General features: G+C 44.3%; 1 protein-coding gene across 1 annotated transcript in view; it reads right to left on the bottom strand.

Moving 5' to 3' along the window:
• LOC147748721 (uncharacterized) overlaps positions 1 to 15,269 on the bottom strand; it is a 121,736-nt gene that overhangs the window by 33,826 nt on the left and 72,641 nt on the right. The window contains exons 2-4 of the mRNA XM_086963687.1: positions 8,442 to 8,649; positions 8,009 to 8,144; positions 1,391 to 1,863 (exon numbers count right to left, since the gene is read on the bottom strand). Of these exons, the coding sequence (XP_086819813.1) occupies positions 1,391 to 1,863; positions 8,009 to 8,144; positions 8,442 to 8,649 (817 nt within the window). The remainder of the gene's footprint in view (positions 1 to 1,390; positions 1,864 to 8,008; positions 8,145 to 8,441; positions 8,650 to 15,269) is intronic.

Here is a 15,269-nt window from a genome sequence, read left to right as displayed (position 1 = left end):
AGCTCTGGGGGCACTCCTGCAGGCACGAAATTCCCAATACGGAAAATAAATTCATGCGCCAGTTACTGGCGCTTACCCAAAGTACACCGCTTCTTCCGCTAAGGTTAGATCTGGGATTGAGTTTTATCCAGGACGAGCTAGCACTAAAACCCCTTCGGTTCTGGCGCAGGCTCGGGATAACGCCAGAACTGTTGAACTACAGGCTAGAACTGAAAGAAATCTTAAATTGTAATAGTGCAGCAAAAATTTCCTGGCTTCTTTTCGTTTAACAGGAATTTGGTAAAATGGGTCTGCCCACCCTGTGGCATGATCCTGAAAGGGCGTGCCGTGAGGTTTCAGGCAAGACCCTTACGAGGTCTTTTATGGATAACAAACTTAATACAATACTGTACGATTCCCAAGCTGGCACCCTGACTAAACTGTTTTTAACATTTAAAATATCATCCTGCTTGGAGGATTTCATGGACATTATCTATCCCATTGGATCAAGGAAACTCTATATACAATGGAGATATGGTACATTACCCTTAAGGGCTTTTACGAGTAAATGGTCTGCCTCCACGAACAAATCTTGTCCTGGGTGTAGCTGTAGCTTAGAGGATGAACTGCATATACTTTTTTTCTGTCCAGCGTACAGCAAAGCCAGGAAGTATTGGCTATTACCGTTATGTAACAACATGGGTTTCGTCCAATGTTTGCATGCTTTGAGAATCCTTAAGACAGATGCGTCTGGACACATTGTATTTGCACTTTCAAAGTACTGGTCAGCTATATGGTCCAAGCGACGATTTTTAATTGCAAATGAACGCCAGGGGTGATTTAATTATCTTTTATGACTGCATGAACTGTATTATTTTATACGTGTTGCGAAAATATATGTTTTATCTGTACTCTTTTATGGCAAAAAATGCCGAAATAAAGATTTCAAAGAAAGAAAGAAGTTGGTATTGCTACTGCGGTGTAAGGATGAGGCTGCCAACGCTGATATGTCAAAGTCCTGTGTGTAAGCAAATAGAGTGGCGCAATCTAATGTGAGATGATGAAACCGTGGATGTTGTGAGTCATTACACCAGAGGATGACAGAACCCACATACCTAGGGCTACCAACAACGTTATCGAGACATTGCACCTGATTATATTGCTGGACTGCCAACAGAAGAAGCTGCTAAGCCATAAAAACACTTTAGAAATCGTACAGTGGGAGATGCAGGCAGGCAAAGCTCTAGGATTGAGATATTGGTCTCTCAATCATGATAAACATAGATGGGTTTGTACTGGAGGAAGGCTCAGATCAAATGTTCCTTTGAATTCTGCAGTCACTCCCATGCATGTTCACCTTTCATTGCTTAATAATACCTTTCCTAACTTCACAATGGGAGTCCCCACTCACCTGCAGTAGCTGTTGCTGTTGGCATATGAGCTCCCGACTAGCAGCAATCTCTTGCCTCAGGGCTTCCATCTCTGGACTCTCCATCACCTTCCTTCGGTTCTCCTCGATCGCATGCCTCAATGTATCCAATTCTTGGTCCTGGCTCTCTCCTGTCAGTCGGTTCTTCTCCATCTCCTGCCTCAGATCTTCCAGCTCAAACGTCCTCAGCTTTACAATATGGTGGCCCTCTGCAACCTCTTGCCTAAGCTTCTCCAGCTCCTGGTCGTGAATCTCAGCCACCTTCTTGCTCTCTGCAACCTCCCGTCGAAGCTCCTGCAGCTCCTGGTCCGGACTCTTGCTGCTTCGCCACCGGCCACCCTTCTTCAGCTTCATCTCCCGCAGCTCCTCCTTGAGTTTTGCAAGTTCCTTGTCATGGTCTGTGACACTGTTCACCAGGTCCCGCTCACGCTTGTGCCCCACTGAGCGAGAACCTGCTAAATAAAAACAAAGGAATAGGCTTTAATAGAAAGGAGGATGTAGGTGAGAGATACGAGAACATAAGAGAAGAGGTGCCTGGAATGGGACACCAGCAAGAAAGACCAGAGTAGAACATGAGCCATTAATAAGAAGGAACAAAGAACAATTTTACTAACCCAATGATCATCATAAACCATTGGCCTTACAAACAAAATGTGAAGCTTAGAGCGGAGGACATACTAATAGAATTCCAAACCTTCAACAGAGGACCCTAAAGGAAACTGAGAACTAAAGAGCATACCATTATTAACTCCTTCCATGCGACGTCACGGTGGGCATGTGCGTCCGACGGCTGGGGGCCGTCAGATCTGCGCACGCTTCGAATCCGCTCGCACCGCGGCAGAATGTCCGCTGCAGCAAAGCAGTTAAGCACATAATGACAGGAAGAGGAGCATAAAACATAGCCTATGTTCTCTTCCTCTTCCCCAATGACCCTACAAAGACTGAAGGAAACTGGACCTAGGGAAGTGTGAGGGGCAATAGAGACATACTCCTGTAAGCTCACCTCATTAAGAAAAAGGCCATAAATACGAACGAGGTGAGGTAAACATTAGAAAGTGGATCCTAGAACATCAGACAGACATTAGGAGAAGCCTAAAAGGGGGAGAATAAACGTAATGGGGAAATTTGAACATGAAACTAGAGGAGGGGATTGTGACCGAGTACTGGACAAAGTGGGTAAACTCAAAAGGATATGTTTACATGCAATTGAGAGCAGTAATAAAACCCAGTAGCAAAAAAAACTGGCTTAATATGCAACAGGTATGCACAAAATGTGCAAAGAATGCTTGTGCCAGGTGTCTTTGTAACCTGCTGCTTGGTTTGGGGCATAAGGAGGTCACAGGCAGAAGAGAAAGAGTCTAGTTGCACAGAGCATGTTTTGCATGCCTGTGTTTACATGCTTTAGCACACTAATACTTCAATAATTGGCAAAGCCAATGGTTTTTTTTCTGAAGTGACATGCCCTATGTGCGGACTTGGGTCCCAAAATGACTGCGCTAGAGGACTGAAGCTGTAGTTCAGTTATGAGGCCTAACAAGGCAGAACCCCCCCCCCCCCCTGTTCTCGTGTCTCCTGGAATGACAAGCTCCCCTGCTGCCACAACTCTGCAGCGAAAGCCATCACTTCTTTTTTCTTTGATGTGGGCCCCCGGGAACCGCACAGGGTACAGCTTTGTTTTTCACCTAACTAGTTGTGTTCCAGGTTTAGGTACTCTCTGGTGGCTCTGGTGGGCCCAAGAGGGCTGAGGGGTAAGGACATCTTGATGTTCTGGGACTATTGTTGCTGGTGTGTGGCTGGTTTTGGGGAAAGCATTTTTTGATGGTTGACTGGACCAGTTTGAATAAAAGATATGGGCAGACCCTCAAACACATTTTTTACTTTGGGTCATAAATGTTGAGGGCCTACTGCAATGAGGAATTTCTGACTCAGAGTGGACCACCGCACACAGCTGCTATTGGGGTGGAGCAAAATGAGGGATTTGCATGCAGGAATTTTTTAGTCAAATAGGTTAAAGAAAAAACGTCAAATCCCAGAATGCAACGTGTTGCTGCATAATGAGTCTTTCAAATATATAAACCACATGCAGTGCATTTTTTAAGTCCATTTTGACTAACACAACTGAATCTTCATAGGAAGCGAACATGCATTTCCGTCCAAGTTTTTCACAGACTATAAAAGCCTCACCACCCATACACCTCAATGAGTAACCAGAGTGTGCTTAGAAGACTGCTTAATCTACTCTGTGGTTTTAAACTGTTCTCAGAAAGTATGCAGCGCTAGTCTTTGGCCTTGAAAAGTGATTAGTTTAAATGCACAAAAAGCAGTATTTTAGCGGCTTCAAAATTGTCCCTTACCCGAAAAGTATAATCCAGAATCTAGGAAGTGTGAATTATCCCCATCTGTATCCAAGGAAATTCCGAATAGAGGCGCACCTCCCTGCCACAGCAGTCTGGGCTTAAGGTCACTTGGCTCATATGTTTTCTATGGGTTGTTGAATCAGTTGCTGTGATTGATTGCTAGGACTAGTACTTCTATAGGACTAAAGGGCCTATGGTTGAAGTTCTGATGGGCTTTTTGCTGCTAGGGTTTTCTATTGGACTTGGTGATTAGGGCTTTGGCTTTGATTGGCTGTCAGGGCTAGGGCTCAGATTGGTTACTAGGATCATATCTCCTATTGGCTCTAGAGTTTAGGGTTTTGATTAGGCTTCCACTAGCCAATAAGGCAATATTAAGAATAGCGCTCAGGGCATCTCACCCTGGACTTCAAGCCTAAGGGCAGAGAGGACAAGGGCAGTTGCCTGTTTGGGCCCAGGGCCAGAGATGCTGCCCATGTTTCACTTATGAGCTACCAACTTAAGCGATCCACATCCGCCAAAATCCAAATACAATATCAGCTAAGGCATTCTACTGATGCACCACAAACAAACCTCAAACAGATTTCAATGTGTATTGAATCAATACAAAACACCACAAACCACACCTACTCCCAATTCTACCCCAACAACAACACTATGGCCCCTTCATTGTCACAAAACAACTCTGTCCTACACAACTAACACGTCAACACAACACAGAGCCTCATCACACTGCAACTTTAAAGCATCCAGACACACACTCCCTGTTCAATCAAAACACCAGATTTATCCTCTACTTGCTCCTAAAAGATCCCCCTTTATCATAAAAAACCTATACTCAGCCTTCCATCACACCATCCACCAACACCCTCCTCCTCTCTTTACCAATTACACACAACCATACAATCCTTACACGTCACTCCACCACACACATTTCTTATTCCAAGGATCAAATCGAACACAAGAACTCCTACCACTTGTCCATCCCCTCTTACACACTACAATCTCTTCTCCAAAACACATCACACCCACTGTACTATTCAAATACCACTCACCAGCAGTACTGCACATCTAAATCTTTCACAGAAAACCACTACATCAATATCTCCTCTCACTACTCCACAAAAACAAACCACACATATCAATATATTATTCCTTACAAAAATATTCCTGTACTATGGAATCATGTATCTATATATTCATTATTGTAGTCCTATTGTACAAGAAAAGGGGAAAAAAGGACTACTGAACGCTTTACTCTGATCTATCATCGCCCTACATCTCTATCTATGTATCCTCCATCTTCACTGTCTCTCATCCCAAACACTTTCTACTACTATCTCCAAAATAACCCTTCCTAGACTCCTTCCCCCTCTACACCTCCTGGCTCACCCCAAACATCAGTTTGCCACGCTGATCTCCCAAACAACCATACTAAACTCTCCCTTGTTATCTCTTGGCTCATCCTAACCCTCCTTTCTCTACTCCGATTCTCTTTATTCCCATTCTCTTTATTCCCAATCTCTTTCTACAATCTCTTCCCTCCTCCATCTCTCCTTTACTCATCCCAGACAGCAACTTACTAAGAGCTCCTATTTAACACTTCTGGTGTTCTTCCTTCTTCTATCCCTCCAACAGTACCCTTCTGTCCATAGCCCCTCATGCATTTCATTTGTTTCACAGCGCTAATCATACCAGTGTATGGTGTCAGAACACTTTACATCAGATACACATTATACAGAGACAATGAATCGTTCAAGTGTATAAATCAGTCTATAGGAAACGTCACAAGACAACGAAGAGTACGAGGTGTAGAAATCACGTGTCCGATACTGGTGGGCAGTATGTTTTAAGAATGTTTGGTCTGGAGAAGCACAAACTCTGTATTTAAAATGTACCACAGTGGTTGGGGTTGGCTTACTAACAAGAATGTATTTCTGCTCAATCGAACTGTTAACAGCGTTAGGATAATGAAAGACTGGGGGAAAAACATTATCGTCCAACCTATGCCATGCAGTTTGCTTGCAGCTCTTTGATGGCAGTCCATAGGTCACTGTGCTATATTAGGATTGTAACTTATGAACTGCAAGTAACAATGGGATCTAGGAGACAAAAGTAGTAACGCCACTGACCTATCCACTGAAAATACAGTTCCGTGATTGCATGGTACACGTTCTTTGCAGCAGGCATATTAACCGCATCGCTGCGGCGGTTATTTTTGCGCTGTGCGGCTTTTTTCCAAAAGCTGCGTTAGATGACGAGCTCAGCTCGTCATCTAACGCGACCACCGTGGCTGATGACGAGCTAAGCTCGTCATCAGCAGCGAAGGGGTTAACCCGCTTTGCTACTTTATGATGATTGAGAACTGCCACTAGACACATTCCAGTCTCTCTCCAGCAGGACCTTTAGTTACCAGAGTAATTTTGACATTTTATTGTTGCCTGAAAAGTGTCCCACATAAAAGGAAATTTGCAGTGGGTGCTTTTAAACCAATGAGATATTTCTAAACACAGCGTCCGGTGCGGCTGCACTGGTTGCATCATTCCAGTCAGCATAGCACATTGTCTAGGAACGAAGACTCCTCGCCCCAAGCTCAAGCCGACCAATGAGACTGGCCAGTTGAATCTTCGGGATAAGGTGCTAAGTATTCATAATGGAGTAAGGAGACTGACTCAACAATATGTACCATTGGCGCTTGACGCAGTTACCATAAGTTGGTTATTTTGTAGAGAAAACTAGGTTTGCATAAAAATAGATGAACTTGAAAGAGTTAGGAATGCCACCTCAATCATCTTAAGACAGTGGAACAAACAACCGTTTGAACCAACAGAACGAAACTTTGCTGACCGGGTGTCAACTGTAATAAAACTATGACTGGTCCATACGTGCATTAATCACATACAAGAAAAGATCTGCTGCAAAAGGCTTTACAACTTGCTACACGTAGGCCATGTAGACACAATTAATTGCCCACGCGGGTCAGCAAAACTGAAAGGGATTTATTGGTTTGAACATAAATCAATTATTAGAATGAAAAACAGCAAACAAGCATTCGGACTCCCAACGAAGATATTTACTTTACTTGTTTCAGACATGTAGGGTCAACATTGAAAGCAGCAGAAACTACACAGAACATTAGAAAAAGACTGAATCGACGGGGGGGGGGGGGGGGGGGGGGGGGGGTTAGAAAGTGGTTTCCGTTTCCTGTAACAACGGTTTGTATTCCTGATGGAAGAGCACCCCTACAGAAGTGGAGATTTTCCACTATTCCACTATTCTCAGAAACACCTTGCATTTGTTCTGATTTACCAGGTTTTATTGTTTGTGGATAGAAACCTATGAATATCTTATGAATTTATATCAAAGAAAGGTGCTCTCTGAGATCTGATTAAACATGGTTTTATTTATTTCGTAGATAGCAATAAAGATGTGATTTGTGTCTAAAAAGGATAATGCTCGAAATTCATGGAAAATAAAGTATTGACACAAAACCACTATGAAGGAAAGGTTGGCCATAAATATTAAGTTACGATTAAAGAGCACAGATTATGAAAACTATTGAAGGTATTTGTTTAATGCTTTAAATTAATATCAGCCTTCTGCTCAGGAAGGAGCAGTCTCCCAATGTAAAAACACTAGTTGGTGCTGAAGCATCGCCAACAGGATGCCCTCAAGTGTAGAATTAGTTAAAAGTGGTAAACGAGGCTGTAAAGATAGTTGCTGTTGGATATTTTTGTAAAGCGACCAATAGGACTTGAAGTGTAGCTTCGTTACTGAACAGAAACTTCCCCTGGCACTGGTAAAAAAGGTAAGTAGGCAGTGAGAAAATCCAAATGTTAGGTCTCCAAAGAGTGAATTCACAGGTCACCAAGACAAGAAAAATCGTGAAACAAGTATGCTAGTAAATGAGGACTTCCCATTTAAATCGGAAGATATGAAATTCCTCGATCAAGTTCACAAGGCTTAATTCAGTTCTGATCTGGGACATCAAGGACATACGTGGAGAAGAGTCTAGTTTCTCCAACCTTCAAATAGTTTTGGTGGCTCTTGCTTTCCAGTGGTAAATGAATGTATTTACTAATATGGTCCATTAAACTCAGATTGGTTCTGGACCAAAATAATAGGGTCTCAAAGGACAGGGCGATGCTGGTACACGCCCAAGCGAATATTAGGAGAAAAGCATACACCAACTGAAGAGATAGGTAGGGATAATGCACAGAAGTCGGCAACGCGTTGATGCTCCTACCTTGTCCACGTAGCTTTTCAATGTGTCTCCTCAGTTGGCGCCATTGGCTTTTGATGCTGCTTGTTGCCTGATCCTGAACACACTCCGTTGTCTTATCTTCAGCTTGTGGTTTTTGACTGCTGAGGTCCAGGGAAACCTGGTGAGAGAGAAGGATCTAGTTTCTGCCTTTGGAGATGCCTTTTATAGGAAAGTGGGACAAGACAGGAGTGAATATTGAGAAGGTACGAGGTATGAAGCAGGCGAACCATGTAGGATGCATGGAACCAAGGAGAAGACATGGTAAGAGAGGCCTCAATAAGACATGAGATGAGGAGCTGCAGCATATTACAGGTCACAGGAAGTTAGGAGCCACAGGCACTCTTTAAGGTGCATGTGTACCCAATGTTATGCCAGAGCTAGTGTGCCCTAGCTAGGGAAGGCCTGCACAACTTACTCCTCGGCTGTCGTGACTCATGCTGAGACTGTAGCATTGGGAATCCTGGCTGATGGTGTGGCGGCTTGGACTGAGCCGACGGTACAGGTTCTCCACCTCAACTATCATTCGATCTCGGTCCTGTCTCAGTTCCAAGTTCTCGAGCATCAGCTCCAGCATCTGCTTCTCCAGGGACACAAGTGTGTTGAAGACATCATCCTCTTCTTTCCTGCCAAACAAAACAACAGACATAGTGATTCGACCCGGAAGAGAAGTAATCTAAACACAATCCGGTGATGCTTATTCAGAGGTTGGCCAGTCATGCGCAAGTCGGAATTTTTATTCAGTCATGCCTCCTAAAACACTTGCATTTAATGACCTCATCTTCATATTTCTCATTTCAGCCGCCTCCCATGGTGGTGGAATCACAAAGCTTAGCAAGTGACCTACGAGTAAAAGTACACAGGCAACTATCTAAATGACTGGGTGGCAGGACCTCCTTTTAGTAGATCCTTCTGGAGCCAGCCCCGGAAACTTTTTTAGTAAATATCTTTATTGCATTTTACACTTTGCAGATGCAATCAACAAATGTACACATATGGCATACAGTAACTTCACATTGTGGCAGAGGAAGGCAGTCTGACAGTACAGTCGCATCAGCCACCGGATACATGGCTACTAGGGATCTCCACCCCCCACCTTCTGACAGGCACGCGACTATGGGCTAGAAATGCCTGGCCCAGTAAAGATAATACACTACCAGCAGAGGCTCAAGAGCACAATGTTTGCTTTTGTATATTATTTCTGCAAACAGTTTGCCAGATGTCACAAGTGTCACAATATGAATGTAATCAACCACAATAAACACCTCACCCGTGTGTGTGTTCAGAGCACAATCCAGTAGTACACCAGCTCCATCGAATATTTCAGCACTCACGACCATGCTTTACAACAAATTGAGAGTTCAACCCAAACTCTCCCCCAAAGAGGTCTTGGAAGGGGATCAAACACCTGACGACCCAACATGCCAACCGAAGGGAGGGGTCTGGTGGCTCGGCCAAGAAGGGGAACCCACCTGCATTCTGCCTCCCAGAGTTAGAGGCTAGGCGCTCAAGGGGGACAATCGTCAGCCCTTGCCTCAAGTTGTTCCAGTTAAGTGTCCAAACATTCCAATGGATCCAGCCCATCCCCCCTCAGGCACGTCTGTTTGCGCACTAGTAGCTTGGCAGGTTCCCAGCGGAGCATGCCCGCACACTGTTTCAGTGGGAGTGCTGCGGCTGACTTCCAGGCTATAGTGTTGCAACTTTTAGCCACAATTAGTACTAAATTCTGAAATCTCAACAGAACCTTGTTTTTAGGTCTCGCCTGCGTAGGCTGCGCAGTCTCGCTGGTGAGATTTAATGATTTAGAGGAGCTTAGAGTCACAGGCTTTAAGCCCCGCCCCTCTTTCCCATTGGCCGGCGTCACCATTTATGCTAAACGGTGGCCAGCCATATGGAAAGAGTATTCTGTGACGTAGACTTTTCTCTTTTTCTGCCGTCCCACTTGGACGGCCTGGCCTGCTTTCCTTCTGGCGTAAAAGGTTTCTTATCTTTATGGGGACATGTGTTTAGCCAGAAGGAAAGCAGGCCAGGCAGTCCAAGTGCGGCGGCAGAAAAGAGAAAAGTCAACATCATGACGAGCGCTTGTTTTCTAGCTTTTGCGGGTTCGTTCGGAATCTATTTCAGTCTTCGCATTAAGTCCTAGCTACACCACCAATCTAGCAATCCTAGAGGAATTAAAAAAGACTAAACGTACCTGCTGGGATCCTTCTAATTTTTTCAGAATTCTGAGTGTCTCTAGTATCTACAGTTGATGGTACAGAGCTGAATCGCGGCTCCTCCGGAGCCCAGCTCTTACTTTGCCAACTCTCCATGTGATCTCATCTGATTCCATCGCTTCACAACCCGCCCACTAGCAATCTAACCCAGCTTGCGCACGACCCTTCAACTGACCTCAAACTCGCTAATCTGAGCGGAGCCACTTTCCTCTTTAGGGAGGCGACCTTGTGCTGGGCCTGAGAAATATACCGGTAAACAGCTCGGCACAGATAAATGTCAAATTTAAGAATTGTCCGTGCAACCTGCAGACCAGCACAGCTCATTTTATCAATGTCAGAAGTTTGACAGGCCGGGTTCCCACCCCATAACCTGCAGATTTTACATACATCTCATTCTTAGTCAGCAGAAGGCGTGGTCCGCATACAATCCCGTGGTCTTTTGGTTACAGAGAGATCTGTGCAACACGCACATTAACAATTAAACAAAGAAATTCCTTTCTGTGTGTTCCAATTCATATGCTCACATTACTTTCCAAAAACCATTTGTTTAGACCAATTTCAAACTATATAAAGCCCTATGCAAACATAATCACAACATAAAAATGTATGTATCTTAGTACTTTTTATTAAAAGAAGTACAGAAATAGATGCTTATTTTTTTTAAAAATCCATTAAAATCAATCACATATATTCTTCATAATAACATTATGTTCAATTTTGGTGAATTTCACAGTAAATCAGTACATATTTCACAATACATCATTACAATAAAACAATTTTTATATACACATAAAAAAGATCCGTATGTCAACGCGTTTCGGTGCTTCGTTTTTATAGAACACCTTCCTCAGGACGAAATGGTTTAAAAACATCAAATCTTCTTTTTATTGTTAATTTCAATCTTTTGGGTACCAGATAAGTATACCTGGGGTCCCAGTAAATGATGAACCTCCACTTCAACTCTATTTCATCAGAGAATTTATTGCATGGTGGGCCGCGCTTAGTTTAGAGCTTCATTTGTCTTTCAATTCTTAAATTTTATTAGTTCTTGGCCTTGTTTGCACGAGGGTATTTTTTCTCCTCTATTGTGTTTCAAGGTCACTTCCTCTGTATACTTTGAGGGAATAGTCAGCGCCTTTTGTAAAAATAGCAGCGGTCCGCCTTCCCGGTCTCCCTGGTATCCCGAGTGATACCAGGGAGACCGGGAAAGTAATGTGAGCATATGAATTGGAACACACAAAAAGGAATTTCTTTGTTTGATTGTGATATTTCCCAGTCCTTTCTGGGTTTGCTTGGGAAAACTCTCTTTTTAGAGTAAACACGCACATTAACCCACGGAGCTACCTCATCAGCAGATTCGCTAATTCGGCCTAGGAGTAGATAATCCCTGCGTACCCCTCACCTATAATTGAACTGACACAGCCAGATTATGAGATTAGCGCGGTCTGATAAATTGGATGCAACTGACCTACTGAAGGGTTGAGGCCAGGGCAAGTCCATGAGACCATTCCAGGGGAACAAAAGTATACACATGCTCTAAATTAAACAAATCCGTCGAAATCTTCGCCATTATAAATGAACGGGAAAAAACATTGAGCAGGAAGAACAGTCTTAAAATAATCCCCTTACCAGGAGAAATTAATTTAACCAGCCCTACTCCATCCACTGTAAATTGATGAAAATGTTGCTATCCACGCTGCAGACCCAGTGTATTATCTTGAGCGTTAGCTCCTTGGAGCAGGGTTAGAAAGGCCTGGGGGATTCCACTCACGGTCAGGCACCCCCCTCGGTCAGGCACCCCGCCTCAACATTGCAGGGCCCACCCGAGGCATTCATGCTCACCCGCTACTAACAGCATCTTGAAGGTGAGCGCGCGGTGTCCTGGGATTTGAGGAGACAACCCGGTGCATTTTGAGCCGTGAAGCTGGTTCCTTTTAATCAAACCAATAAACCTAAGGCACATGGGAACAATGATTGGTAACTTGAACGCAGCTGGACTGGAAACTTAAATTAACCACGTAGGGCCGGAGGCTGCAGACAGGCATGGGTTCTGGAGCATGGTGGGGTCACGGCGTTCCGCCATACTCTGAAAGCAGCCCTTGGTCTGCAGCCTACTGGGAAATGTCAGCTAGCAATATGGCCAGTCCGGCCCTCATTGTGAGAGGAAAGCAAGGGCTGGAGAGGAAGGCACACTTAACAGGGGAACAAACCCCACCCCCGGAAAAAAATCGCCCCTTTTTCAAAGCAATACATTCATCAATTCATAACGTTTCTGCATTCCTTCAAGCATAATTTTGGGATGGACCCATTTTAATTACATATCACGTTAAGATCGCCAACCTGCAGCGCCCGCCCCCCTAGTAGCCAATTTTCCCTCCATGTCTCCGTTGTCGGTGGGTGGCGTTGAGACACAGTCAGTAGACGGTGGTGGGCACCACAGGTTCTGGCAGTGTTGAGATACCACTAGGCTGGGCAGCAATTCAAGGCGCCACCCATAGCAGATAGTGTAGAAACAAGCACCGCCCTAGCGACCAGTCAGCTTCCACCCGTTGGACCAGCGTATTGGGGTAGCTTTCTGTTGTCTGCCTGCTTGTTAGTACAGTCCAGGACGAAAAATTGCAGGTGTGGAAACGCACTGGCTGTTCCCTCGGCCAAGTTTCTTCCCAATGCAGACCTCACGTCTTCTCTTGTGTAGTCACTATCTCGGTGTGTAGCGCCATGAGTTCTCACACAATAAGAGCCTCCAGGCTCCTCTCTTGTGCACACCGACAATGCGCCGAGGGTCTCCAATCCAAGCGCGAGGTCACTCCGGTATGAGCCTGCTGGTTCGGGGTGCACCGACTGTGAGCCCCGACCGCTCTCCTTTGCCGGAGTTTTTTTATCTGCCGTCATTCTATGTCCAGTATTGTGAGTGGCGTCGGTCCTCGTGTAGCGCAGTCTCTCTCGTGTGGCACCGGTTGCTGCTCTTAGCTGCACCGCTGCATACGCCTCGCTTCTACCTTTGTGTTGTGTATCTATGTAAGCTCTACTGTAGTGTAGTTCCTAGTTTCCCACTAGGCCCTGCGCATTGGAATAACATAAACAGTAGTATCGACGTGGAACTGCGGATATTCCAGGCCTCCACTGACTATGCTAAACTTAATTGGGTTGTGTTACCAACTAGCTCAGAGGTCACTGGAAACTTTCTTCTCTGCATAGGAAGTGATCAGCTTCCTTGGCACAGACAAGAAGGGATTCAGTTTTCCAACAACCGTGCAACATGACAACTTTGCTCCTCAGATCAAGAGTCAATCTCTAGGGTCGTGTGAAACAATAGACATAGATTTCACTCAGTCAGTCTAGTGCAGTTTACTTTCACGAGATGTAGAGAATAGAGAGACGGGCGTGTATCAATAAAGGGTTAACATTTATTGAACAGTCTTTCTTCTCGTACAAGAGAAATGTATTGCCACAATTGCAATGATTGTTATTATAAAAAGTACGTACAGTAAGATAAGTATTGCGAAATAGAACTGTAAAAGCATTGATATGGTTTCTTAGCCATACAATGGTTTAAAAGTAATAAAACATATATACAGTCATATATACATTAGGCTAACATACTCAACTGGTGCTTCTAACTAAGCCTACCCCAGTGTGCCTGACCTAAGCCTAACACGTGAAAGGGGAGTAAGTAAGTAGCTTTAAGTTAAGTTGGTTTTGCCAAGGTTTGTTTCAAGAATTCTCGTCTAAGGGTTTAGTCAACACCATACCTCTGAATAGAATGATGGAGGATTGGTATCTCCTTCAGGGGTCTCTCTCGATATCCCAGTCACCCGCGAGGGTAAACCGGAAGCGCCGGGACTGGATTTCTCTGCACGAGAAAGGCAGCGGCTTCTCTTCAGCGCGTCGAGGAAGGAGGGGTGACAGCGTCCGCGGGCAGCTGGAATCTGCTGGATGTCTTCGCAGAGGACGGCTGTTCAGCTCCTTAAGCGTACTGCACCATAGGTCGCGCTGTAGCGGCGATAATGGTAATCAGCAGCTTCACCACCACAGGATAGCAGGCTGCAGCGACAGAGTGCTAGATTTACCAACACAGGGTCATGCAGGCAGCTGGCATCAGCAACAGGCAACGAACTCGCATTGCTTAAGGCAACGTTGGTAATATTTATACCTGACAGGTGCCGGGTTTGACGCAAGTTTGCTGGACATAAGACGTCAATTAAAGATGTCACTAGGAAGTGACAGTTATCAGTTGCTCATTAGAGTTCCATTACTAATCAAAACATAGCAAGCGGGGATTTCCAGGTTTGCTAAGTTTTTATCTTGTTGAAGAACTCGGAGTGTTATCTAGGAATATCAGATAGCGACTGCTGCTCTGTCATTGCACTAATTGGTCGCAAAGGAAGTAGCAGAGAGTCATGCTGGAATGTGGCTCTGTTCGTGTGAGGCCAGAGATGACTTTTCAGAAAATCGCACTTGAACGGTTATGCCAATATAGGGAATAAATGGATTTATAGCCGGATAGGGGCATAAGGTCACAGTATCGATCAGGAACCTAGATAAGCACGCAACACCCACTCCACGTTTTCATGTCCATCAAAATTACTAAAACTAAGCAATAAGATGCATGTGTAACATTGCCCACCCCAAAATACATAAATGCATTCGAAATAGGCGTACTTGTAATACATCGAATTTAGGTACTGTACGTTTTTTAAAGCATAGTAATCATTCAAAAAATTATTGCATATGAAATCAATGAACGATTACGCAAAAGGAATTACACATGAAGTATCTCTGACAGAAGAAAAGCGAGATAAATCATCACATAAAAATGCATTGTAATAACATGTGTGCTAGAGGCTGGTGTTATGTTGTTATGTCTCTAGATGTGTTTAGAAATAGAAGTGTGAAGCTTCTGTTCTCTAAGAATAGTTTTTACGTTAAGCAAAGAATTGTTCGTGCCAAAAAAGATCAATTATTAAAAATGTCCAATTCCCCCAAAAAATTTTTAATGCTTGAACGGGGAAACAGAGTTCCAAAGCTTA

This window comes from Lissotriton vulgaris, chromosome 1_1, assembly GCF_964263255.1.
Source record: "Lissotriton vulgaris chromosome 1_1, aLisVul1.2, whole genome shotgun sequence".
Taxonomy (NCBI): Eukaryota; Metazoa; Chordata; class Amphibia; order Caudata; family Salamandridae; genus Lissotriton; species Lissotriton vulgaris.
Note: the sequence above shows the minus strand (reverse complement) of the source record. Positions and strands in the feature narration are given on the sequence as shown.